We start from the raw sequence: 24,396 nt of genomic DNA, 5'->3' as shown, positions 1-24,396 counted from the left end.
CACAGGAGCGCCTTAGCCGGAACTTTGTTCTCCCTGTGAGTAAAGCAGCTTCTTCCCACTGCAGGCAGCAACACACAATTTAGCTGCTTTCCATCACTGTCAGTCAGGCCCAACTTCAGTCTGGTGGCTGTGAAATCCTTCCCTGACAAACTCATGCCAGGCGAAGCTTCCCCTCCGCGCCCTGCAAAGGAGCCCCCCTCGGGCAGGCCAGGAGTCGCCATTGTTGGTGCTTCCCAAACTTTTCGCCCTTTCCCTTTTCAGGAGCGGGGTCTGCCTGGTGCAGGGAGACCCCGAGGGGATTTTCTCAGACTTCCAGCATTTGAAATCTTCCTTCTGTAATCTATCGGTCACTGAGTGATGAATATGTCACCGGGGTTCGCTTTAATGGTTGCAATATTGATATTTATTATGCAAATTGGATTCCCTTACATCTGATTGTTCTGCGTCCTCTGAATACTTAAATTATTGTACACCTTTATCCTTAACGTGAGTTGTCCTTCAATTTGATGCTTGAGCAGAACACGCAGCTGGTCACGGAGAGGAATGAAGGAAGTAATTAAAGGAGAGAGAGGGAGAGAGAGGGAGAGAGAGGCAGAGAGAGAGAGATGGACCTCCTTTTCCAAAGCCAAATGAGTTCAGACACGAAATCTTGAAACCTTTGCTTGTTTTCTGGCTCCTGCAGGGAGCCCAGGTGCTTCTCTTGGGGGATACGCTTGGCTTAGTTGCCGACTTGTAAACGGCTCCAGCAGCTTTGATCTTGCAGACGGCTCTTGTTTGAGGCCACTTTATCAAAACTGTGGGTGAAAGTCAAACCTGGCGGACGGAGTCAGCGCTCACATCCGGAAGGAGGAATTTGACCAAAGAACGGCCTCTTGTTTCAGCAGGAGGGAGACTCCCATCTCTGCTCTGCTGCAATGCAGGTGAGAGGGGAGATGCCTCGGACTCAGGAAGGGGGTCCGGCGAGAACGTTGGTGGCCTCGGTTGGTGCAACCTCAGTCAACGCATCTTTGCCTACACACAGTTTGACCCCCAGCCTTCCCCCTACAGGCTCGCCCTCCCAGACAGCAACCCCCCTCCCCCCACGAATAGCCTCCTTAGAGAGACCAGGAGTGTCTCCAGCATCTCCCTCCCCCCCCCCACACAGAGAGAGAGAGAGAGAGGGAGAGAGAGAGAGTTTCTTTAATCAGGAGATGGATGACCTGGCGAAGGGACGCTGCTCTGGGGCTCTTGCCAAAGGGAAAAACTGGGCCAAGCAAAACTCCCGGCCTTGGCTTGGCATAAAGGATGAAAGGGAGGAAAGGAAGCAGGAGGGGGCCCAAGAGGGAGTCTCAGCTGCCCTCTATCACAGCACCGACAAGGGGACTCAGCCCTGTGGCACCAGTGGGGTGCTCCGGGCTCCTCCTGGCATCCCCAAAGGCCAGCACCCGTCTGAAGAGGATGTGAGGGCGATGGCCAAGTCATGCTACGTTTCCAGTGCCTAGTGGAGGAAGGCGTGGGCTTGAAGACAAGCAAGAAACTTGTTCTAAATTACACTTTTAAGGCTTTGGGCCCATTCAGGACACTGCCCAGTCATGAGTCTGGGGGCCTCCAGACACTAGAGATGGTCTATTGCAAAGACCCTGAAGATGGTGGCGCCTTCCAGGATACCAGGAGAAGGGCAGAGGAATTGGATGCCTTGGTGCCACTCCCAGCTGGCACTCAAGGTGGGCTTTCCCGCTTCCTGTACATGTGTGTGTGTGTGTGTGTCCTTGGGAATGGTTCTCCCTGGAGCTGTTCAGACCCCGGAGGGCCGAGACCAACCCCCTCCCCCGGCTGGGGCGAAAAGGGTTTCTCAGCCTGGAGCCATGTCTGGGTTCAGATTCCTTAGGCATTTAAGGCTTCCTGGTGCATCAGGTGCCATTCCAAGCTGTTGCAGGCTGCGATTACTCATCCACCTGGCTGGCGTTGGAGGAGAGGCTCTGGCAGCTCCGCGCCAATCTGGGGAATCGGAGTTTTCTTCGGAAAGGGAAAGAGCAAGTCCGGCCTGCGCCGAACCAAAGGCTCCAGCGGGGCTTCGGGGGGGGGCGCAAGGGGGGGCCGGACAGGCTGCTGGGCCTTAGCCCGGGGCTGGGGGCGGGGCGGGGGTCTCCTGCCCAAGCCCCAGCCGAAAGGCAGCCGGGCAAGGAGCGCCGGTCTCGCGGGAGATGCCGCCAAGCCCCCCCCCCGGCTCAGGATCGGCGGGGAAAGCGCGAGGGGCTTCTCCCTCCTGCACAGCAGCGCCAGGCGGCTCTCTTCCTCGCCCGGAGCCCGTCTCTGCTTCTCCCCCGCAGCGGCTCCCTCCGTGGCCCGCGCGGACTCCCATCCCGGAGGACCAGCCGCGCCTCCTTAGGATCGAGCGCAGCCGGCCTCGCCCGCCCCCCGACGGCGGGGCATTTCCCGGGCGCTGCGCCCGCGGGCACCAGGCTGGCGGCGGAGAGAGATGGTGGTGGGGGGGTCTGCACACCCCCTCCTCCTTTCGGAGCCGAGTCCTGCAGCGGCCGCTCCCATCATCCCCAGCCGGGCGGGGAGCGATGGGGCGGCGAGTGCGAGCGCTGCGGAGGCGGCCGGCCGGAGCGCCGGGCGGGCGCTCATTTGCGTACGGGGCGTGGCCGAGCGTTGCGGCCCCGCCCCCGGCGGCGAGTGGCTGGCGGGCGTGGGCGGGGCGAGCGCGGGCGGCGCTGGCTGGCGGGCGGCGAGGCCCCGCCCCGTGACGTCGCGCGTCTCATGAGGCGCCGGCTCGCTGGCGCGGCGGGTTCGGGCGGCGCTGCCAGAGCCGAGCAGGTGCCCGAGGATGGCGAGCCGCAGCCGGACGAGCGCGCCGCAGAGGCGGCGGCCGCAGCCCCACCAGCCGCCCCACCGGCAGCCGCCGCACCAGCCCCGGCCCGCCCCGCCGCCCACGCCGCCGCCCGCCCTCCTGCTGCTCCTGCTGGCCGCCGCCGCCGCCGCCTCCCTCCTGCCCACAGGTAGGAGCGCCGCCGCCGCCGCCGCCGCCGCCGAGCCCCACGGGCCGCGCAGTCCGCCCGCACAGGCTCCCCGGGGGCCGCCCCCTCCCCCCCCCAGCGCCCCTCGGGCTCCCCCGGCGCCGCGGCGCTCCGGCTGCCGCCACAGGTGGGGGGAGGAGGGGAGGGGGCTGCGCGGGACCCTCCGGGGAAGAGAAGCGCCGCTGCCGCCCGCCCTCCCCTCCCTCCCCGCAGAGCAAAGCCGAGCCGCCCGGGCGGCGGGAAGGGGCTGCCGCCGTTGCCATGGAGCCGCTGCGGGCGCCCCGCTTCCCCCTGCAGCCTCCGGGCGGGAGATTTCCGGGCGGCGACTCGCCTTGCGGTCCTTCCCTCCGCCCGTCCGCCCCGCTTCTCCGTCCTCCTGCCTCCAGCGCTGCGGCGGGAACTTCGGGCCGCTTCCCGGGGGCTTCGGGGAGGCCGCGGGGCTCGATCCGGGCGGGAGGAAGCAGGGCGCGCGACAAGAAGGCGGCGGGGATGCCGCCCGTCCCCGGGGGCCGATCCCCTGGCAGCGCAGCCCGTTGGCGGAGTGCTGCCGGGGGGGGGGTCGGCTGTGCCCCGCAGGGCATCCTCGGGGAGGCGGGGAGGGGGCAGCGCGGAGGCTCCTTTCCCCCCCTCCTTCCTCCCCTCCCTCCCTCCCTCCTAAAGCCGGGGGCAGGGGAGGGTCTCGGGGCCTGTCCGGGACCGCTTTGCCGGGGAGGAGCCGCCGCGCCGTTGAGCGGCCCTTTGCGCGGGGAACGGCGGGGCAGGCGAGCCGGGCAGCTCCGGCGGGAACAAAGAGCGGCATTCATGGGGAGGCAGGTTGCACGCACTTTGTCAAGTTCTGCAGAAGGGCCCCTCGGGGGGGGGCGGCCGCGGAGGGGAGCCTCGCGGGCTGCGCCACCTTCCCTGGGAGCATCGCGCCTGCCAGGCTGGCACTGCGGCTGCCGCGGTCCCGAGGCTGGCTCTTCCGGGCATGTGCACACCCCCCCCCCGTGCCGGAGGGCTCCCTTGTGGCTTCGGGGGGCTGACGGGAAAGCGGCCTCCGTGGACGATGGGTGTGGGGGGGGTCTTCCGATCGATCGCGGTGTGGGGAGGGAGAGAGGGGCTGCCCGCAATGCCAGACACCCGGCATGCCTCGACTCAAAGGCGGCTGGTCCGCTTCTGCGACCCTCTTCCCCCTCTCCGGAAGATCCCCCGCTGCGGGACCGATTCTGTTGGAGGGACTCGGCTATTTCTGCCGCGGGCGTTGTGCACTCCGGACAAGGTTTTTGATCTTTCCGGGTCTGTTTTTTGGCCTGGAGGAGCCTTTAGGAATTCCAGTGGCTTCCTTTGGGGAGGTGGGGTGGTGGTGGAATGACTGCCGGTTCTCTCATCTGGACATGAACATCTGGTACTTCACCCTCTCCCTATTGAAAGCCCATCGGACTAGTAAAGAGCAGCCTCTTTGGTGCCTGCTATCCCTCCGCCTCTTTTTCCTGAAATCTGGCCAAGGCAGGCAAGGTAGAGGCTGAGCTCAAACAGCCCCGTCCCTCTTTCAAGGCAATAGGAGAAAGAGCCGTTGGGAGTTTGGCTGCCTTCCTGAAACCCTCCATCTCAGCTTAGAAGGGCCCCAGCCTTCGGATCCCCCCCAAAGGAATCTTCAGCCGAATGAAAAGGATTTGAATGGGTGCAGAGCAAAGACGGGGCTGGTTCTTGCCCTGGGCATTTATCCCCTGGGATGCTTGACAGGGAGAGACCACTAAGCACGGATGCTCTGCTTTTGGAGCTTGTAAGCCTCAAATGGGCAAAGAGATGATTCTTATTCCATGGATCCTCTCATTCTTGAAGGAAGACTCTGTAAGGAGGATCGGAAGGCCACTTCGTTGTTGATACCCGAATCACAAAAGGTTTCCTGGGGGTGCCCTTTGCCCCCATTATACCAGGCAGGATGCAGGCAGGGCTTCTCCTGGCCTCACCTTTCCCAGGGCGAAGATAGTTTCCGTTGTCCCTTATCTGCAAACCCTTGTATACCTTTGCCATATTTATTTCTCTTTTCCTGACTGATACAGTGTATTTATCTTTGTTTTTCCTTAACCGATACAGTCTGCACCTAGCTGTTGCTGCTGGTAATACTGCTTAAATATGTTAGTAAGAATTGAGATATTCTTGTTTCTTCGTTCCTGGTCTGGAAGAGGCCTCGGATGTTTGGGCCGTGTTCCCCCCCCAGGGATGTTGCAAGATTCTGCACTTGGCAGGGTCCTCTGTAGCATTTGTGAGTCAAAGGACAGGCCTTCCTTTGAAGGAAATAGCTCTTGTGTCTAAATAATGATGTTTGGTCCCTAGGATTGTTTCCCCCGGAGTCCGGTGGGCTTCTCTTTGGTTAATGTGGGTCTTGGAAGCTATCTCTGAAAAGGTTGAAATCTTGAAACAATCTCCCACAATAATGATATGGTAATCAGGGGCGTGTTATTGAGCATGTAGGAATTGTAGCAGAAAACCCAATTCTAGCTTGGATAATTGTAATGGAGCTAGGTAATATTAAAACGTGGTTTAAAAAAAGCTGGTACTTTAATCTGTGCCTTCCTATGGCGCCTTTCATCTGAAGATCACTCTTGCTTTACAGTTAATTAAGCTTAGAAGCTGGAAAAAGGGCCAAGATTCCAAGTGTTATTGAAATCTGGTCTTGAGTGGGAAGAGGCTGTGAACAGAGAGTGGATACTGTACTGCAACCCCCCTCCTCAAAACAACAACAGCACAACAAGGCTGTGGTGCAAACAGACTGATTGGATCTTGGGGCGGTTTGGGGCCCTGGGTGGTCCCGCGGAACCATTGCGATCGGAGTTCCTGCCATGTGCTTAAGGATCCCATCTCCCCAGGAGAGAACTCGGTAAAGAAGATTGCTTGATGCTTTAAATAATATAAACAAAAATATAAATATGGGAAATGGATTTGAACAGTTGGGACAACAGCATCGTCATTAAGCTTCTCTGTGGTTTGTCTCGTACTTGTGTTGAGTGCTTTATCATTCAGAGGGAACAAATTGCTTAGGCAGCTTTCCTTAACTTACTACCTCCCTCCCCTCCTCATTTTTTTTTGTGGTTCAATGCCCAGAATCCACATCTGGAGGCAACCACGTTGAGGACAGCTGTCACAACTCCTGTAATTTAAAGCTGGAAGGGCAATATTGTGTATAACCAAGGCATTTCTCCAAAACTACCAATCTCCAGATCAGTCACGAGTACGTTCTGGTATTTTGCACAGATACGATGAGGCGAATTTAGCTGGTTTTATTGTGGTCAGTTTCTTGCTTCCCATCCAGAATCGCTGTTGGTTGCATCATTGTTTAGAATGCAGTTTTACTGTTTTCATCCTAGAAGCTGGAATTGTAAAAAATCCACGATTCGTTATTTACGATAGCGATGCAGTTGCAGAAGGGGCCAGTGAGTTGGTGTCAAAGGGAGGCCCGGGAGATGGGGGTCCTTGATCCAGCCTCATGCACGGAGGCTCAGAGCCTCTGGGTCAGCCTGTCTCTCTGCCCAGCCTAAATCCTGGCTTTCTTGTGATGGGCATCTAACGGGAGCCTCTGTTTGAGGTGGGGGAAGAATCTAGGAAATGCACAGAGCGGATGCTTGCTTGCTTGCTTCCAGGAGGGATTCGGATGTCCAAAGCCCTTGAAGTGATGGATGAAGGGGACGGTGTGGGCGGTTGCAAGGCATCGGCAGCCTCGGCCGCGTGGCCTTGCGGCTTGCCGTTGGCATCTGCTTCCTTGTCTCTTTGCTTTCCTTGGCTAGTGATGGTGCCTCGCCCTTTGCCCCGGGGGCAGAGATGGTTTAATAATATGTTCTGCCAGGGCAGCAGACAATAGACACGGTCTCTGCCCTGCTACTAAATGACAGTGCCGCGTGTGAGAAGTGTCAGCTCCTAACCCTGTGCGTGTGCCTGGTCAGAGTTAATAAAATGTATTTTGCTTTGGATCAGGCGTGCTGTTTCATTCCACATCAAAAAGGGCCTATTTAAATGCTATTACCATTCTGTTTGTATGCACCAGAAGTGACTTACCTAGTAATTTCCTCGGGGTTATACATATAGTGTGCATTTGTTGATGGGCTTTGGGCTGACTTGACTGTAGAAACACAATAATTTTACCTCTCTAAAGTGCCTTTTCTTTGACTGCATCTCGCGTTTTGCACAAAATAGGTTGGAGCACCGCAACATCCATTTCCAGAGGCCCTTTCTCCACCCTTCAGGGCCAGGGATGTGAATGATACTTTAAAGGCTTTGTGAGTCGACATCTCTTTTGGTTGCGTGGATGCGGGTGGGACGGTGGCTGCAGGTACAAATAAGTCGAGTGCCTGAGCTGAGCAGATCTCCTTTGGGCGAGGATGAGGCGAGGGCTTCCCCTTTGAAGTCTCTCTCTAGATGGGCTCCTTCCAACCATGGAGCGACCCATGGCCATCCCAGAGCCTCTGGGCCTGCCTGGAAAGCTGGCCTGGAGGCCCTTCGGCCAAGCTGCCTGGTGAACTGAAGGAGCTAGAGGGCTGCTCTTGAGGATGGAGCTGGCCAGAGTAGGTCACCCTCCCAGGTTAACCAGGTCTTGGTGAGTTGAGTGAGGCTCTTCTGCTAAATGCACCATTCGCTGCTGCTGCTGCCTTTTTACACGCCAGTGTTTGGAGACGTTTAAGTCAGTGATGGTTTGGCCTCTCAAGAATAGAATTTGTATGCGCTGCCTAACTGGGCCGGATTATGTTTCCTCGTGAAGTCAAGCTTGCTTTTGGGTGCTCCTCAACATCTCTCTCGTCTCATTTGTTCTGCAGTTTTTAATCCCCTCCTTCTGGAACAGCACCTTCATTACCAACTCTTGGGTGCTCCTCCTCATTTCTAATTCCTTCCCCCCGCCACCCCCGTGCATCATTCACAGAAGGAGCAGGACGTATGATGGATGCCGGGCCCTCACCTGTTACTGGCGGGAAAGTCTTCCTACTCCCTTTCGGGTGGTTGGGTGTGCGTGTGTGTGTGATTGATTAAGCCGAGAGACCATTTCTTCGGCGGAAGTCAGTTGCCAGGATCCGACTCACACACCTTGCATATTAAGAGGGAAAAGCTGGCCTGGTTATTGCCTGCCCAGAGCACAAAAGGAGGCACTCAATGTCTCTTCCTGCTTTTTCCAAGCAATAAGTAAAATGACACAGCAGTGTGTGGCTTTTTTTTTTTGTGGGTGTAGTGTGCACCATTGCAGCATAACGTTGTACTTTTCCTTTGGTTGTGCTTCAAAATAGATGGGTGTGTATGTGAAGGATCTCATGCATCTCTCGGACAGCACACGGGAGCCTTTGAAAGGTGGAGGGTCCCTTGGGGTCATGCTTTCAGCATGGTGGGTGTGATTAGTTGCAAAATATCCATATACCAGTAAACCAAAACAATGATATTCTGCACCCACCTGCCCTTTTAGTTTCTACCCGTGGCTCAGACACATTTCTGGAAATACAGAGAATGCTTTGAAGGGAGATGCTTGGCTTTAAACCACGCTTGCTCCTTGATCGTTTTCTAAATTAAAGGTATTTTTTAAAAATAAGCTTGCACGGCTCGGTGAGACGCAACAGTTTGTTAACCTGCTGCCGCTTCCTGGGGCCCCGTGGGGTTTATTGTCTTCCACGACACCAGTGGAAACGTGTCTCCCGAGTGGAAGAAAGGGCTCAGATCATGGCATTTGACAGCATTCATACCGAAACGAATATTTTCTATCTTTGGTACTGAACTAATTCTACAAGCCATAAGACAGGATTTGTTATGTGTCAGTGCTCTCTCTAATGGCGTGTTCGGAAGGAGGTAGCTCTCTGCTAGAGGAAATAATGAAGTAGAAAAAGACTGACAACTAGGCTGGACGAGTTGAAGGCCTGATGTGGCAGAGAAGAAGGAGGAGGAGGAGGAGACCTGGGTTTGCAGTCACACATCCTGGCTCCTTGTCGCTACGTTGGCTGGTTTTGCTCGGAACACAAGAGTTTTGTTTTTCAATGTGGAGAAGGATTTTCTGAAGATTTGGGGCTTAGCTGTGCTATTGCTCAAAAGGTGGTTGGGATTGCCTTGAACCTGGATTGTCCCTGGATTGTCATTTGTGTTCTGGGAAGATGCCACACCCAGCAGAGGGGTGCAGATTCCGGTGCCTCCTGAATTGCAGCATGTGGAGACAACACAACAGGAGCCTTTTCCTTCCTTGGTTCCGGAGAGCTGTGCTTCCAGGGGACATGAAGCATTAAGGACGAGGCTGACGTGGTTTCATGGTGGATCAATTTAATTTTAGCTCTTTTTTGCCTCCCAGTTTGGAGAAGCATTTCAAGCTTTTTAAGAAGCTGGAGAATCTTTGTCAGGCAGAAAATCAGCCGGGCCTGGTTGAAGGCCAGCTCCTATCAGAAAGACCATAGAAATTAGTGCACAAATTGGGATAATTAAGGTTAAACTGACATGGGGTGGTTATTCCAGTATTTATTCTAGCATTATTATGTGCATTATTTATGGTTGTTGAATTTTGGTGTGAATATTAATGCGCGCCTTGAAATCTTACGATGGGAACTAAAAATAAAAATTGCAATCGCGTCCGTGCCTGTTTGGAAGTTCTACTGAACTCATTAAGATCGATTCCCTCGGACGTGATGAGAATATGGAGCTTCTTCACATTTCTCCAGATCGAGCAGGGAAGGCCGCGTGGCTGGTTGGCAGAGAGAGACTCACTTCTCCGGTCATCCCGCTGGAAGTCCTGAGCAAGCCCAGAACCATCTGGGTTCAAGGTCAGCCCGTCAGTTGCACTGCCCTGTGTCTGTCTGGGCCTCTCAACGGGGACCACGACTAATGGTTCCATTAGCTTCATTAAGTCCCACAGGTGCTTTTTCCAAAGGCAGCTGGACTTTGTTTTTCCTTGAAGGCTTCTCATCCAAGAAGCTGAAGAACTGAAGAAGCCTCTTGGATGAGAAGCAAAATGTCTTCAAGGAAAAACAAAGACCAGTTGTCTTTTGAAAAAAAACACCTTTGGGTCAACCATGACCTGGATGACTGAGAATCTCCATAGGGATTTAGCTTCCCTAAGATTTATAACCAGGCACGTGAGTTGGAATTCTGACCCACTTGGAGGAATTGTGAGCATTGCTCATCCTGCTCTTGTGTATTTTGAGGCACTGGTGCTGTGCCCCACGCCCTCCCTCAACATGCACCTGAGCTTTGGGTAGGCATGTGGCTGAGGAGCTCCGGCCAGGGGGAACCATGTCTAAAGCACCCTTGGTGCAACTTCCCTTTTGAGTCGCAGTCTCAACTTGCTTTGCGTAGGCCGTTAGTGAAAACGGGAAAAGGTAGTTCCTCCTCCTCCTCCTCCTCCATTGTAGTCACATTGCGGTAATTACCTGCCATCCAGGCGATGGCATCCAGGCAGACAGGCGATTGTAGAGCGCCTTCAACAAAAACCATTCCGATCGATCCTGTTTTTAAGTTAGAAATTACCGCAGTGAGTCAGTCATGCCTCTACCTGCGGACAAGCACTTCGCCCTTCCAGAACTCCTGAGTTGCTTTAGTGGTTGTCTTAATTATAGCCTTGACTTCAAATGCACTTCTTCCTTCATGCAGGTGTGGGTTCACTTTTCTCCTAACAGGAGTGAAGGTCAGTGATGGTGCTGGGAGGCGCTGACAGGGGGACTCTTTTGCCCTGGCGGAGCCTGTAGTGTTCCAGGAGAGATTCAGGTGAGCCTGGAGGAGCTGCTTCTCCATGAAATTCGATCCCTGGGCTGGTCTTCTCCAGAAATAGTTGGCCTCTTGCCAGTGCCTGCGTTGGGTGATGAAACAGAATATCAAAGGGCGTGTCAAAATTAATAACTTCTTAAGCCTTCATATGAGAGAGGATTTCTTCTAGAGTTTATAAGAGACTGTTATTAACAGCGAAGGTTTGAAAATCCTTGATTTAGTGTCTGAGATTAATCCCACAGTAGGATGGGACCTGGGCTTGTGAAGATAACTTTCCTCCCTGCATTATTGCCTATGAATCTGTTTTCTTTTTTTGGTCTCCCAGTGTTAGTTCAGAACCAACTGACTTTGTAATTATTTCCACCCATGAGGTGCTTCCAGATGGATGGTTTTCAGGCATCCTGACAGTTTGTAGGCCAACCCTGTTGCTTCTGAGATGGAGAGAACATCTAGGATACCTCCTAGTTTCATGAATGAAGCAAGATAAGGCCCTCGTGTCAACCTCAGCACTGCCATTTAACCGGAGAATTAAACCTGGCTAATTCGCTCATTACTGTAATGAAGGACAATAGCTTGCTGTGGTTTCCAAGCAAACCAGCAATATATTAGTATACCACCAAGTGTTTACCCGAGTGCCACGTGCACATCTCGTGCCAATGTGATGATCAATATGAAAAAAAGGACGTGGCAGCAGCTGGGACCCCTGAAGAAAGTGAATGAGGGTCAGATGCAAAACAAATAGGTGAAGAAACAGCAGAGTAGCCAAGAGGAAGGCGAAGGCTAAGGAGGTGGGTTGGATGGAGTTGATGAGATCCTCAGAAGAATTCATGGCTGGTGGAAGCGAGGAGGTTTTGCCAGGAAAGAAAAGAAGTGGAAGGGGGAGGGGTGGTGAATATTCTTGATAGTCAGTCAGTCAGTCGTTTTTATTCCGGTCATTGACCAGCAAAAGCGCTTGGTAGATCTTGCCTTGATCTTACCTGAAGGCTTTGATTCCTTTGCTTTAGTGCTTCTTACTCTGTCTCTGGGCCAAAGGGGAGCCATGCGTTGAGTCTGTATTGCAAGTTCTGTAAATGCCTTACTTTTGGTTCAGCTTTCGTAGGAGAGGAAGCATCCTTTGTGGTCACAAATCTCAACAATTTATGTTGCTATTTTCACTTAAAACTTGGAAAATCTCTTGCTCCTTTTACAGGAAGAGCTTAGAAATTGTAGCCACATGAACGATGATGAGTGATACTTTAAGTCCATTTTATTCCAACCCCACTTCCTTAGTTTCATTTTCTGCTGGACTAAATTGTTGTCTGGCTGTTCCAAAATGAAATGTTTTAAGACTTGTTGGCTGTGCTTTTTGCTTGGAAATGACAGAAGTGTAGTTGGAAGTGTAGCACGGCAGTCATACAAAGAGTGATGGGGGGGGCGGTTTGGTCACCCAGGGACTTTTCTTTCCTTTATTACAATGCCTGATTGTATCCTTTTGGAATGCAAATTAAAGATGGAACCCACCGGCAGCAAATGTATGCTGGCCAGCTGGATGTTGGTGTAGTTTCCAAAGTTGTATTTCAAAATACCCAGAATTGGAGGGTTTTGTCTTTTGTTGGCAATATCCTTACGGAGGTTGAAACCTTCTTGTTAATCTTTTGTTGTGAGATTGTCCTGGAATGAAAAACTGTGGTGAACTCCAAAGCATTCTGGGCTTCCAAGCAGACCTACATTGAACCTCTGTGCCATCCTGGGGTCGGTCTGGTGGCATCTAGAAGTCATTTCTCCAAACTCCGAACAGTTTGAAATGCCCAGCCAAGGAGGGTGTGTCCCAGCCCTTAAACAGACCCGATTGGGTTGAAATGACGGATCAAAGTTTACATCCTCCTATCATCTTTTGTGTGAGAACTTTCTCATGCTGAGTGTCCCCCACAACACTGATTGGCACACAATTCGGGCCTCTATATTGCTTTTCCTGTCACTCACCTGGAGCCCTGCTTGCCTTTGGAAGAAGTGATGGTTTATATATCAGGGCATGTGCATTTGCTGGGGAGGGGGAGGGGAAGGGGGAGAACGCTTTGGCCAGGATCATGCTACACCCAGTGAAAATGATTTAACTCACTTAAGAATCGGCACCCTCCAAATGACCGACCCTCTGGCTGGTGGAAGAGTCTGCTTGGAGGGCTCCAGCAAACCACGGAATGCTGGAATTAAGGGGAAATTAAGGAATTAAGGAAACATTTTTCACTGTTTCTTGTTTTTCTCCCCTGAATGTACTTTATTTCTGTTTTTTTAAAAATCCAACCCTAGTCCCAGTCTGAATTTTCTCCAGTAGGTAGACTTGATGGAAGGTCAAGAGAGGCGTTGAGATCCCATGAACATTCCCACAGTTTCCCCAGACGGCTCTTCCTCTGAGGTCCCAGAGGTTGGGAGTTTTCTAAAAAAAAAATATTGGGATGTGGGCCGCAGAGTGCTTGCCTTAAATATCGAATTTGGACCTCCTGTTTGAAAGCATCATGTTTGGATGGATGTTCAGGAGGAAAGCAGCGGTGGTTATAACCCTGCAGAGGTCTCTTCCTGTACAGTTCATGGCTCCCTGCATGGAGGAGCTTGGGGGAAATTTACCGTGGCTTGAAAGCAGCTGCTTCTCCCTGTTCAGAAACAGAAATATGAGCCGGTGTCGACCATCTCAAAAGATACATCAGAGTTATCGGATTAAGCATGAGAAACTGCCTGTTTTTGCAATTCTGTCTTGTAAATGAGCTTGCGATGCAGCTCCCTTGCCGTGTGAGGACACTTTAAAATATTTGCTCTATTAATCTCCGAAGTTGCTTTCTGTTAGCGGTTATAGGGCTTTGTCTGAAAAATTGAGTGGAAAATAAATTGTCCTCAAACGGTTGCTATTCTTTTTTTTTTTTTTAATATACCTCTAAGGTGAAAAGGTTACAGATGGACCCACTTAGATAAAAATCCCATTCCGGGGAGAATCTTCGGGCTTTGCAATTTATGGACTCTCTTAGTTGCTGTAACACGTTGGTGGCCAGTCTTTCCAACTCCTTAAAGTATTGTAGGTAGCCATCGACTTGTCACCGTTCATTTAACGACTGTTCGAAGTTATGACGGTCCTGGAAAAGGTGGCTTACGACCAGTCCTTGCACCTACAACTTCTGCAGCCTCCCTGCAGTCAAGGGATCAAAATTTGGGCATTTGGCAACTGACCTGCATTTAAGGAGGGTTGCAGCATCCCAGGGTCACTCGGTCGCCATTGGAGGCCTTATCCAGGGGGTGGTCAGTGGGGGGAAGCTGGACTTGCTTCACACTGCATGATTTGCTTAATGACCACGGCAAAAACGGTCGTAAAATCAACCGCAACGCAACTTGCGTGTTGGCCCCAATCAGCCATCATCATGGAAGGTGCCAGGCGTTGGGCTCGTGCCATAGAAGAAGCCAGAATACAACCAGCAATGAGGCTGGCTTTGTGCATTGTGTGACAGGGTGGCATGTTGGGGCCTGTCTGGGGAGGCTTTGTGGGAAACGAAAGGCTTTTCTACTTAAGAGCATAATTGCAACAATTGTGTGCCTCCTTTGTGATGTGCACATTGTCATTTTGACATCATTACGGCCTGCTGTTGACTCCTAGGTCTCCTTCGTAACATTTTCGGATTCCGGCATTATCTCGGTTTGAGAGCTTTGGTGAACTAGATGGGCCTCCTGGGGTTTTAAGGAGAATGTTCTCATTTTGCATCCATGCTTCTGCATGTGGACTCTTGCCATCTCATGCCAGCTGAACTCCCGACTGCCCACATTGGGCTCAATCAAGTGTTGAAGTTGTGGGGAAGGAATTTTATTCCAGTTTGTACCCATGAAAGGTGGATGCCAAAGGCTGGCCTGGCAGAGGGATTAAATCGGTTTGCAGAGCAATCCTGCCTGGCCTCAGGTTGCAGGATGTTGTTTTTCCTCTCAAGATCCCTTGGCAGCGTGGAGGGCTTTGCTTCCAGATGAAGTCCAAGGGAGCAGGCCACCAGATATGGCCAGTGGCTGGTGTTGATCATGTTTGTTTGTATGCGTTGATGGCACTCTTTCTGCTCAAATTGAATTTCTTGGATCTCGGCCTCATAACATAATTTGGGGAAATAGCTGAACAACTGCTAGATGTGACTGAGGGAGGGAAGCCTTGTCTGCTTGCAGGCAGTTCGTAGCTTCTCCATTCTGGAATGTCTTCTGCTTATTTGACCTCCCCGTTTCCCCTGGAGCAGACTGGCTGTCAGCTGTTTCCTTAGCTGCTGCCACCCTTGCAGCTGCACAGTTAGTCATCTTGGGTTCCACATCTGTATTTCTCTTAAAGTCTTGCAGAGCTCACCTGGACTGCTTTGTTTTTTTTTTTTGTTTTTTTAGAGAAGACTGGATTTTTCTGCAGCTTTCCTGCAGCACTCAGAGATGTCCCGTGCTCTTTCTAGATCAATATCCCCGCTGAATTTGTGCCAAAGGAGCAGGATGAATCACAGAGGCCCATGAAACGCTTGTCAGGAGGCACTGCTTTGAGCAAGCCTTCCTTTGAGGAGTTTGGGGCCGATGAATTGACCAGAAGCAGAGCAAATCAAGCTGGTTAGAAGGGATACTTGCTCCACTGCAGATCCCACCATTCTGCAGAGACGCTTTCCCGCTGCCTCTCTAGGTAGCTTCCCCTTCTGCTTTCCCTCTGAAGCTCTGAAGAAAGGAAGCCGAGAGCTGCAGAATCAAGTTCAGAGCACAGAAACTGCCTTCCATATTTGAAAGCAATCAATTTTGGTGAAGGTTAAGGGCCTCGGATACCCTCGGTGGAATGAAGAAAAGTGGAGCTTATTCTTAGTCACGACAACATGTCCCATGCTGGGGTGGGCAGAAACATTGCTGCTCTGTTTACGCACATGCTGCCTACCTCTGGAGTGTGTGTGTGTGTGTATGTGTGTAGTTAAACCTTTTGTGGGTCCCCCCCACCCAGTATTACTTAATCGTTCTTTTCAGCTTTTCCTCTTCCAGCCTTTCGGTGCCAGCTGCTTTTCTGTGAAAAAGCAGGAAGGTAAAACCTATGAAATGCAGGCCCACCCAAAATGCAGCACTTTGCAAAATAATGGCCTTAATGGTGGCAAGGAAGCTTTTGTCTTCAGAACGGTTCTTTTTCCAACTCAGAACTCCGTCCCTCGTTCCCTTGGAGTGGCTGATTCTTTTTGGGTACTGAGATGGAAATAAGTGGAGTGGACATGCTGTTTTCCGGTTAAAATGCAGGCAGCTTTGGGGTGGTGGTGGGGAGGGAGGGTTGGATGCCAGCTTTTATTGGAAACACTCAGCATTTAAGCCCTGCATTTTAAGTAAGAAAAATAATTGTTTGGATTGGCCAGGATTGGGGGAAAGGAAAACTATTTTGTACAGCTGTTTTAACGCTAATATACAGAATGCTGCAGGAACAGTTCATAGTTAGAAAGCCAAGCTGGAAACTTCTCCAGGCCTGTGAAAGCTGCTGGAGGTCAGTGGGGCTTTGTGCCCAGTTTGCCTGGGGGTGGGTTGGGGGAGGAGAAGGGGGTTTAAATTGCCCTCTTGGTCAGATGGGGCCGGGTGACCATCCAAAAAGACCAGATCCTCTGAAGGGAAGCAGAACGACCGGGACCAGTTCAGCTGCAACTGACCTTTTCTCTCCTTGTTGCCCTGCTTTTGAAGCAGGCTATCCAAGGAAGCCCAGCATCGTCCTTCAGTATCTACTCGTCAGCAGGATTCTGGAATTAAATTGATTTGTGATACTTGGCTCCATAGTGAAGGTCTGTTTCCTCCTAATATTTCTCCCTGTTGAGGGAAAAGAAAGCGGGTTTTAATGCAGGAGCAACCATCCAGAATGTTTCCACCTCACCTGCAGGAAGGAGCAGGTAAAAGGTGGCAAATCTTATCCCTGGGGCTAGAAGATGATCAGGGGGAGGGGGAGGTTCTTTGAGTTGGGTCATTGCCACCTAGCTCAGAGGTCCTGCATCTCCTTTTCAACCCATGTCGCCTGTCCTGGCAACACAACTCCATCTGGACCGTTAGAGACCACCCAAGGTAGTGACAGGCAGAGGCAGGAGACGAGTTGAGGAGACATTTCTTATAGAAAACGAGCTATTGTAGAAGAAAAGATCAGCTCTGCTCGGGAGTGGCACTAGGAGAGAAGAAAAAAGACTCGGATCGGAGTTGGTGCACGGGACCTTCTGCGGAAGAGACTCCTTGTGTCCCTGACTGACACCGATTCATCATCCAGTCCCTTTGGGAGACCCTTCATGGGTGACCAGCTGCCCTTGTCTGGCATCCTAAGGTCCCTGCACCAAGAGACCGAGTTTTGGGATGCCCAGTGTAGGCATATGGTGCTCCCCACCCCTTCGGTCCTTAATTCCTTTCACTGGGGCATCCATAGCTTTGAAGAGCTGCCATTGCTTGTTAATGGGAGGCTGAAAGAAGGTCCCCCAGTCCGGCTCACAGAAATTGTGTCGAGTTCATTGCTTCCTATCAGCCCGCAGAATATCAGGGCTCCCTCCTGGTTCTAACCTCGCAAGGGCTGGGCAGCCGTAAGTGCAGCAGGTGGAATAATTCGAGCCAGGCATCCAAATAGGTTGGCCTGAGTGCTGAAGGAAGGGCATAAAAACGGCTGGATGCCAAGGAGGCTTTTCCATGTTGCAGGATCTGAAACCTCATGTGGGGATGAATGTTGCGAGAACAGGAAGGGAGCCGGCATCCGTTTAGGTGGGAGGAACAGATGGTGACGGGCTGAAGCCGAGCGCTCGTTTCTGGCCTTCGTATTAAAAATGGTGGGAGAAGTTATTGAAGTACTCAGAGCTTAGGGGTGAAATCCTTGCCATAAAGGCCTTTTCGGGGATTAGAGATGCCTTCGCCTGAATCTGCCTCAGAGATATAAGGTGGCTCACGTCTGCTTATAGAGTATTAAAATAATCTATGGTTTTGGGCACTTGGAAAGAAAGAAAGTAATAGCATGAATGGCTGCACGGAACAGGTTAGAACATCCCAGCAAGTTAGATTGGTCTGCTTGGCCAAAACATCTCTCCAGAGTTTGACCTCGTTTCAGACATGGCGCAGCTGCTCCTCTGTGGAATTTGGGGATGGCTGTACAGGGTGGTTGTTGGCGTAGTACGTGCTCCAAGTGAGCTGAAGACGTTCTCCAACTGAGCTCCTGGTGGCTTCATGTCCTTGTTGGTGTTGTTTATTTGTGTTGTGTCTTAGGAAGTTTTGGAGGGGGAGGAAAGACATTTCAGGGTAGCTCTTGGGTTTCCCAGTAGTCTCCTGTCCAAGGAAGGATCAGGCCGAACGATGCTTCACTTCTTTGGAGATCACCCAAGATCTACCAGGATCTAGAAGGGCTTCCACTGAACAACCCCAAAGCTAGATAATCCTGGATTCATGGGATTTTTGTAGCGTTGGTTTTACATGATTGGGTGAGCCTCTCAACCCGGATGAAAACACTGCATAGTAACCTGCAATAAGGCTTATTTCAAATGTTTGATGAAGAATTCACACACTAATTTTGATTATTCTTTATTATGACAAGTCCCTCGCCTGTTTGCTTGTCTGTTAGCGGTTTTGTCTTGTTCTCCTCTTGGATAATTTTCCTAACAGTGACAATATTTCATCCACCTTTGCGTGAATATTCCGAGAGGTGTGCTTGCTACTCCAGAAAGAATTAATTACAACGGAGAGGTTAAAAAGTTGCCCCTGCTATCTGCGGAGAATAATGGCATAGCAGCCTCCGTCTGAATGAGCTGCATCAAAGTGGTAGGAGGTGGGCTTAGTTGGGAAGAGCCCAGCAGAGGCTGAGCAGTGAAGGGTTTGGGCTCAGGGCCTGGGGTCAGGAATTGTAGAGAAGTGGCTAATTGCTTCATGACACGGATAAGCCAGTTTCACACGACTGGGGAAAAAAATGGAAAGCTGTACATTTAGAGTACCTGCATTCTTAAGAAGGATTCCTAAGAAATTGGGAAGAAGACTTTCTCCTAATTTTCAAGGGGAAGCGGGATACTGAAAGATTTCCTGAAGCTGTTGAAGAGACAGAAAATGCTGGTTGGGGGCTCTCCAGGAGCAGCAGGCTTCGGCTGGGGGCTGCCAGGACTTCCATCTATATTTGTGTTTGGTATCTGCTTGCAGTGTTTGGCAAGGAGGGGGGGGTCTCAAATCAGGAGCACCTTCCTTTCAGCTGAATTGGGTCTTTAGGAGAAACATGCAAGGCATTTACTGTCTGTAGCAAAAGGTTGGACTTCTCTTCGTCTTGGGATGTTCTCTAAAGAGTTTCATCCAGAACTGCAGAAACAAAACAAACAAAAAAAGTTGATAAACCCACATGTGCCTGAGTAAAATTGGTCCCATGAACTAACTTTTCCAGGGGGGGTTACATAAGGAACTTGAGAGATCTTGTTGAAAAACAAATAATTCATTATGCAGTGATGAATAATCAAGCCTTACCGTTTCATTTCTGGAGATGCCTTTTTTTGGTGGCGATTTTGATAAGTTTGGTAATTGAAAGCTAAAAGCTATTACACCACCTGCGTGCTGATCAACTGGTAATTAAAAAATTGATGGTAGATACGGCATTTTATGGGACTGAATGGCTGAAGTCCATTCCCTTCCTATCTTTAAACTTGCCATTTTACCGTGGCCTCGACCTGGGCGAGTTTCTTGAGTCGAATCTTATAAATATCAGTGAATTATCAAAATTTGCATACTATAATTTGAGACGTTAATAGATCACATTACTTCAGTGCAATCCAATTTAGGCAGGTTTCTTTTTTTCTTTTGCATATGTAAAATGCCATCTTTTTTTAGAGTGGCTTTTAATTAGATCTGACTGTGTCCGTGTAGGATTTAGATCTTAGGAGGATTTAATAGCAGCCCAAAGCAAAGAGCAGAACCTTCCTTTCAAAGCAGATGGAGAAGAAAAGGAGGGCAGTGGGAAGGGAGGGCTACTATTCCTGTCCTTTCTCCGTCCCCTCCTTTCTCTGAAAGTTCTCCCCAAATACAGTTTCTACTCCTGAGGGTAGATGGGTCCAAGAAATGTGGGTGGATAGAACTCAATGGTTGGGGGGGAAAGGGCCCCGGGACCCTCCTTTTATAAGCTGCTGCGTATGTTCCTCACTGTAAGGGAAAAAAGTAGAAGAAAAGCAACTGACATCAGTGGGATGTCCAGGATAGGTTTTCTAGAAGAATTTTTATGCATGTGCATTTTCTATTATATTTTTTTTTAAAAAAAAAAACAGGTTAAGGAATCAAAAGAACATGTTCTAAATGATCTGCCTTCTTTTCCCTGTGGAGTGTAACCTTGTGGCCCTCAAGAATAAGTTGGCTACGTTGCCTAGGTGCTTGCTGTAGTTTAGTGTTCCTCAGCCGTAGCAACTTCAAGAGGTGTGGACTTCAACTCCCAGAATTCTCCAGCCAGCATGGATGGCAGGAGAATTCTGGACGTTGAAGTCCACACATCTTAAAATTGCCAAGGTTGAGAAACGCTGCTGTGATTGCTTCCTGCTTCCTGTTCTGAAACTTGGATCCTGGTCTTCACACGTTGTGTTAGCAAAGAAGTATACCCCCAGCACACTTGCTTGAATTTCCTATTTAGTCTCCAGACCCATCTCGAGTAATGAACAGTCCATTCAGTTGACCAGTTGTTTAGAGGACACCCATGAAACACAATACTTCGGGGTGAAAATTCTGCACTGCAGCACTGCAGATCCAATTCTCCTAACCAACCTTGCCCTTCAGAGGCCTCACAGATGTGTGACCTGGAGTCAGAAGGGTTCCTATGTGGTTTAATGGTCTGAATTCGGTTCTGTTATGAGAAAGGCAACAGCTGCTGCATCTAATCCTCAGGATCTCTTTGCTCTGTGGAGACTTCTGTTTTGGTTTTCCCCAAAGGTGCTGAGTTTGTTATTTCACCTCACTTAAGAGTTCCCCATATGAATAGTTTAACATGGTCTAGCTGAGACTGGAAGTATGCAGTGTTTTGTGTTGGAAGTACAGTGAATTAGGGGGTCCTTGAAGTTGAATTTCATTTTTGTTGGCTGCCAGGCAGACAACCATTAAAGACAACCATTTGGAGAGTATCTTGTGGTTTAATAGGATGACAAGAGATTGGAGATGACTTTGTGACAATATTCTTGAGTAGCCTAGTCTGAGTGTTTATGTGTATGGTTACCATTCCAAAACATTCTGGAGGAAGATGGGAGAAAATGCGAGTGTACAGACAACATATTTTAATCTGTTATGATAATTTTGCCCGGTGTATAAGCCAAACAGTGCTTTGTTGTATAGCATCTACTTACGGCACAATAAATCTCTTTTCTAACCCAACCTCTCCGGTCCAGTCCCGTAGATTTCTTTTAATAGGCATAGAAGACGTCCTCTCCATGCAAATGGGATTTGCATACCTTCTGCGCGACACAGTTAGCTCTAATTCTTAATGCTTGCCTGAGGCTCAGAATACCGGTTCTTAGGAAAGCTACTTTTCCTCATCCCAGCTAGATGATTATAAGTCTGAGGGTTGCAGTGTCCAGTCTTAGAAGCTGCAGAAAGAGGAGTGGGCTTCAATAATTCTGGATTGTATTACATCATGTGGTTATGGGCTTTGAAGACCTTGAGTTGCCTTCCAGAATCGGCTCTCTTTATAAGGCGGAGCGTGTAATGGACCTTCGGTAATTGAAAGATGAGCAAAACAGAGGCTGCTAGCATTGGTAGATCAGCATTGCGTCTCCTGGTTTTGGAAGTGCCTGGGGGATTTTGAGATTAATGGGTTTCTGAGCACAAAGAGCTCCATGGATTCCAAGAGAGGTTGGTTCCTTTGGCATAAACGCCAGTTCTCTTCTTCCCCATTTCAAATTCTGATAAAGCCAAGGCAGAAAATACTTTTTGGCTAAAGCTTAATCTGGCAGGCTCCGCTAAAGAATTAAACATGCTCCCACTCGTAGTGAAAATGATAAATGCGTACGCCGGGGAAAAAAAGAGTTTCAAAACAGTCTTTCATAATCAGGAAACATTTTTTTTTTTCAAAAAAAATATATCCCTGGAATGCTGTCTGAGGTAGTTTATTTATAGCCCGTGCATTAAAGTGAAAAAGTACAGGAGGGGTCTTAAGTGGCAGGCTCCCTTGAAATATTGCTTTGTTTAAATAACAGAATTACTCAGACTGATTTGTTGGGAGGAGAAATCAAAAGATGTGCTTAAAAGCAGGGGAGTGGAAGGGCTGAGGGAAATTACCGAAGGCGGGGTGGGGTGGGGTGGGGTGGGGTGGAACTAAGGGGCCGGATGTCTGTCCCCCCCAGCCTTTCTCCGACTGATCGGTTCCTCTGCAAAAAGTTTTGCCTTTGGAGATGTGAGGAAGTGACACACGAGGACCACAACCCAAGGGGAAAGATGCACAGCGGGTTCTGAATGGTGGCTTGGGCCTTGTCAGCCCATTGCTGTAGCCGAATTGAGTGGGAGGGGGTTGAAATTTGGGCTAGTGGTGCAGAGGAGGTGCACATCTCCAGATGAAAGTGTGGAGGGTAGATCTACATTTAAAGTTTCCCTCTGCACAATAAGAATAGTGGTACCTCAGGAGCCCTTCCCATTTGCCACTGAATTCCCTGTGGGGATTTTTTTTTTTTTTAATGGCAGGAATTAAAAAGAAGAGTCTCGTCATTGGCGGCATCAAGAAGCTGTTCTGGTCCAGTCCAGTCATCTGTTTTGCTCTGCTTCATGTGGGCTCTTTGGCAGGTGGATTAATTTTTTTTTTTTAAATTTGATTTATATGCCGCCCTTCTCCGGAGACTCAGGGCGGCTTACAATGCATTAAACAATAGCCTTCATCCTTTTGTATATTTTTATACAAAGTCAGCTTATTGCCCCCACAAACTGGGTCCTCATTTAACCTACCTTAGAAAGGATGGAAGGCTGAGTCAACCTTGAGCCTGGGGAGATTCGAACCTGCAGTAATTGCAGGCAGCTGGTGTTAATCACAATGCTTTTAGTCTGCTGAGCTACCAGGCCCGTAATGCCTTGGTTGGACCTCCAAGCAGAGGAAGGAAATGTTCTTTTTCTCCGCAAAGACTTCCCTCCTCTTCCGTGTCAAGAAGGCGCCGGGTACATTTCTGTTTGCAGGGAAGGTTCTTCTCCTTCTTCATACATAGCTGATCTCTCACCTGTTTGAGTTCCTTCTGCCGAATGCGTAGGCCAACGGCAGGAAAGATCACGTTTCCGCCCTTCCTGGACCCTCTCACACAAGAAATGCCACTCGGGGGTTGTTGCTGGGCTGCCAGGGCTCCTGGTGACCTTTTTTGAGAGAAAGACGGTTAAACGCAATTCCTGCGGATTAAGCTGTATTGCTCCTGGAGATGAGGTGGGCGGGAGAGGTGGAAATGTGTTGTCTAGAAGATAATCGACATGTAAAGGACCTTCTCTGCGTTTTGTTCGGTTTTCTGAGAACCCAGCCTTTAAAGTGTATGGAATTTTAATATGAATCTGCCCCCGTGACACCTCTAGAGCTCAGCTCCAATGTTTTGATGTGCAGAACTTGTGGGCTGGCGATGCTTGGTTTGAACTAATGATTTAAACATTCTTACAACTGCTTTCATTGCCTTGTACATCAATACAGGCGAGATGGCTGTTTAGCTGCATGGAGGGAGGGAGAATGTAGATAAAGCAGTCGACACTTCAAAATATTAATCAGCTCAGCCACAGTCAGGTACTAGAATGTTTTCTGGGGGAAAAAGAGAGAGAGAGACTTAAATAGCTTAGTATCCTTAGCTGCGTTGGTGTGTGACAGCTGGTTCCAGTAATTTGCTTTTATAGAGCGGTTTGTTGTAAATGAATGGCATGTTGAATATTTTACCACAATTTCAGATTATCTGAAGAATATTTTCTGGTTTACTAATTGGTAGCTAATGCTCAGTACATTGATGTTGACATGAGCAAATGGATTTAAAATGATTTTGAAGTGAGCTTCATTAGAAGATGCTCTAATTCAGAGTCAACAAGAAATGTCAACCATTATGCCTCCTCTTGCTCCTCATCTCCATCTTGGCAAGCTGCACAAAGCAAACCTTATCCGGGCCTGGCTTTGCTGAAAAGGATGTGTGCCATTAACCCAACAGGGTTATTCGGAAGGAGGAAAGGACAGACCCGTCTGGTTTGCGGTGGTTCATGCAGAAATGAAGACCTGCGTATTTGGTCTGAAGGGGAACCAAGGTAAGGCTGTGGGATTCTGGATTGAGACCGAGACGCGATTGCCTTGCACGGGAGTGTTTCAGGAGGAAGGAACAGCTGGAAGAAGCCAAGGTCAGTGGTGGCAGGTGAGGTTGAGGTGAAGCCGGGAAGGGGTGGGAAAACCATGGGTTGCCAGAGGAGCTATGGCGACGGCTCAGGGAGATGGGTGCAACAGACACCAGCCGGCCTGACTGGCTCTGTGAAGGACTCTGGTGCCCTTGTGGTTTTTGTTTCTGCTGACCACTTCTGAAGGCTTTGGCCGAAATGCAGCGTGCTCAGCTCCAAAACAAAAGACATCTTCTACTCTGGATGGACCTTGGACAGGTATTCCTGCTTGGAATGCTTCTGTTCATGTGCTGCACACCTGGTGAAACACATGGAAGCCCGTGGATGCCTTAAGATTGCAAATTTGACATTAATATTTGATGCCTGTGAGATGTTATTGTGTGGAGCATGTTGTGGCATAAAACATTCAGCTGCTGCGGATGAA

General features: G+C 50.1%; 1 protein-coding gene across 1 annotated transcript in view; it reads left to right on the top strand.

Moving 5' to 3' along the window:
• The first annotated feature begins 2,809 nt into the window (after positions 1-2,809).
• Positions 2,810-24,396, top strand: part of CADM1 (cell adhesion molecule 1) — a 203,441-nt gene continuing 181,854 nt past the window's right edge. The window contains exon 1 of the mRNA XM_070952331.1: positions 2,810-2,981. Within this exon, the coding sequence (XP_070808432.1) occupies positions 2,810-2,981 (172 nt within the window). The remainder of the gene's footprint in view (positions 2,982-24,396) is intronic.

The sequence above is a fragment of the Pituophis catenifer genome, unplaced genomic scaffold (assembly GCF_029215685.1).
Source record: "Pituophis catenifer annectens isolate HBS135680 unplaced genomic scaffold, rPitCat1.0.hap2 SCAF_12, whole genome shotgun sequence".
Classification (NCBI taxonomy): domain Eukaryota; kingdom Metazoa; phylum Chordata; class Lepidosauria; order Squamata; family Colubridae; genus Pituophis; species Pituophis catenifer.
This window is presented reverse-complemented; position numbering and strand designations above follow the sequence as displayed.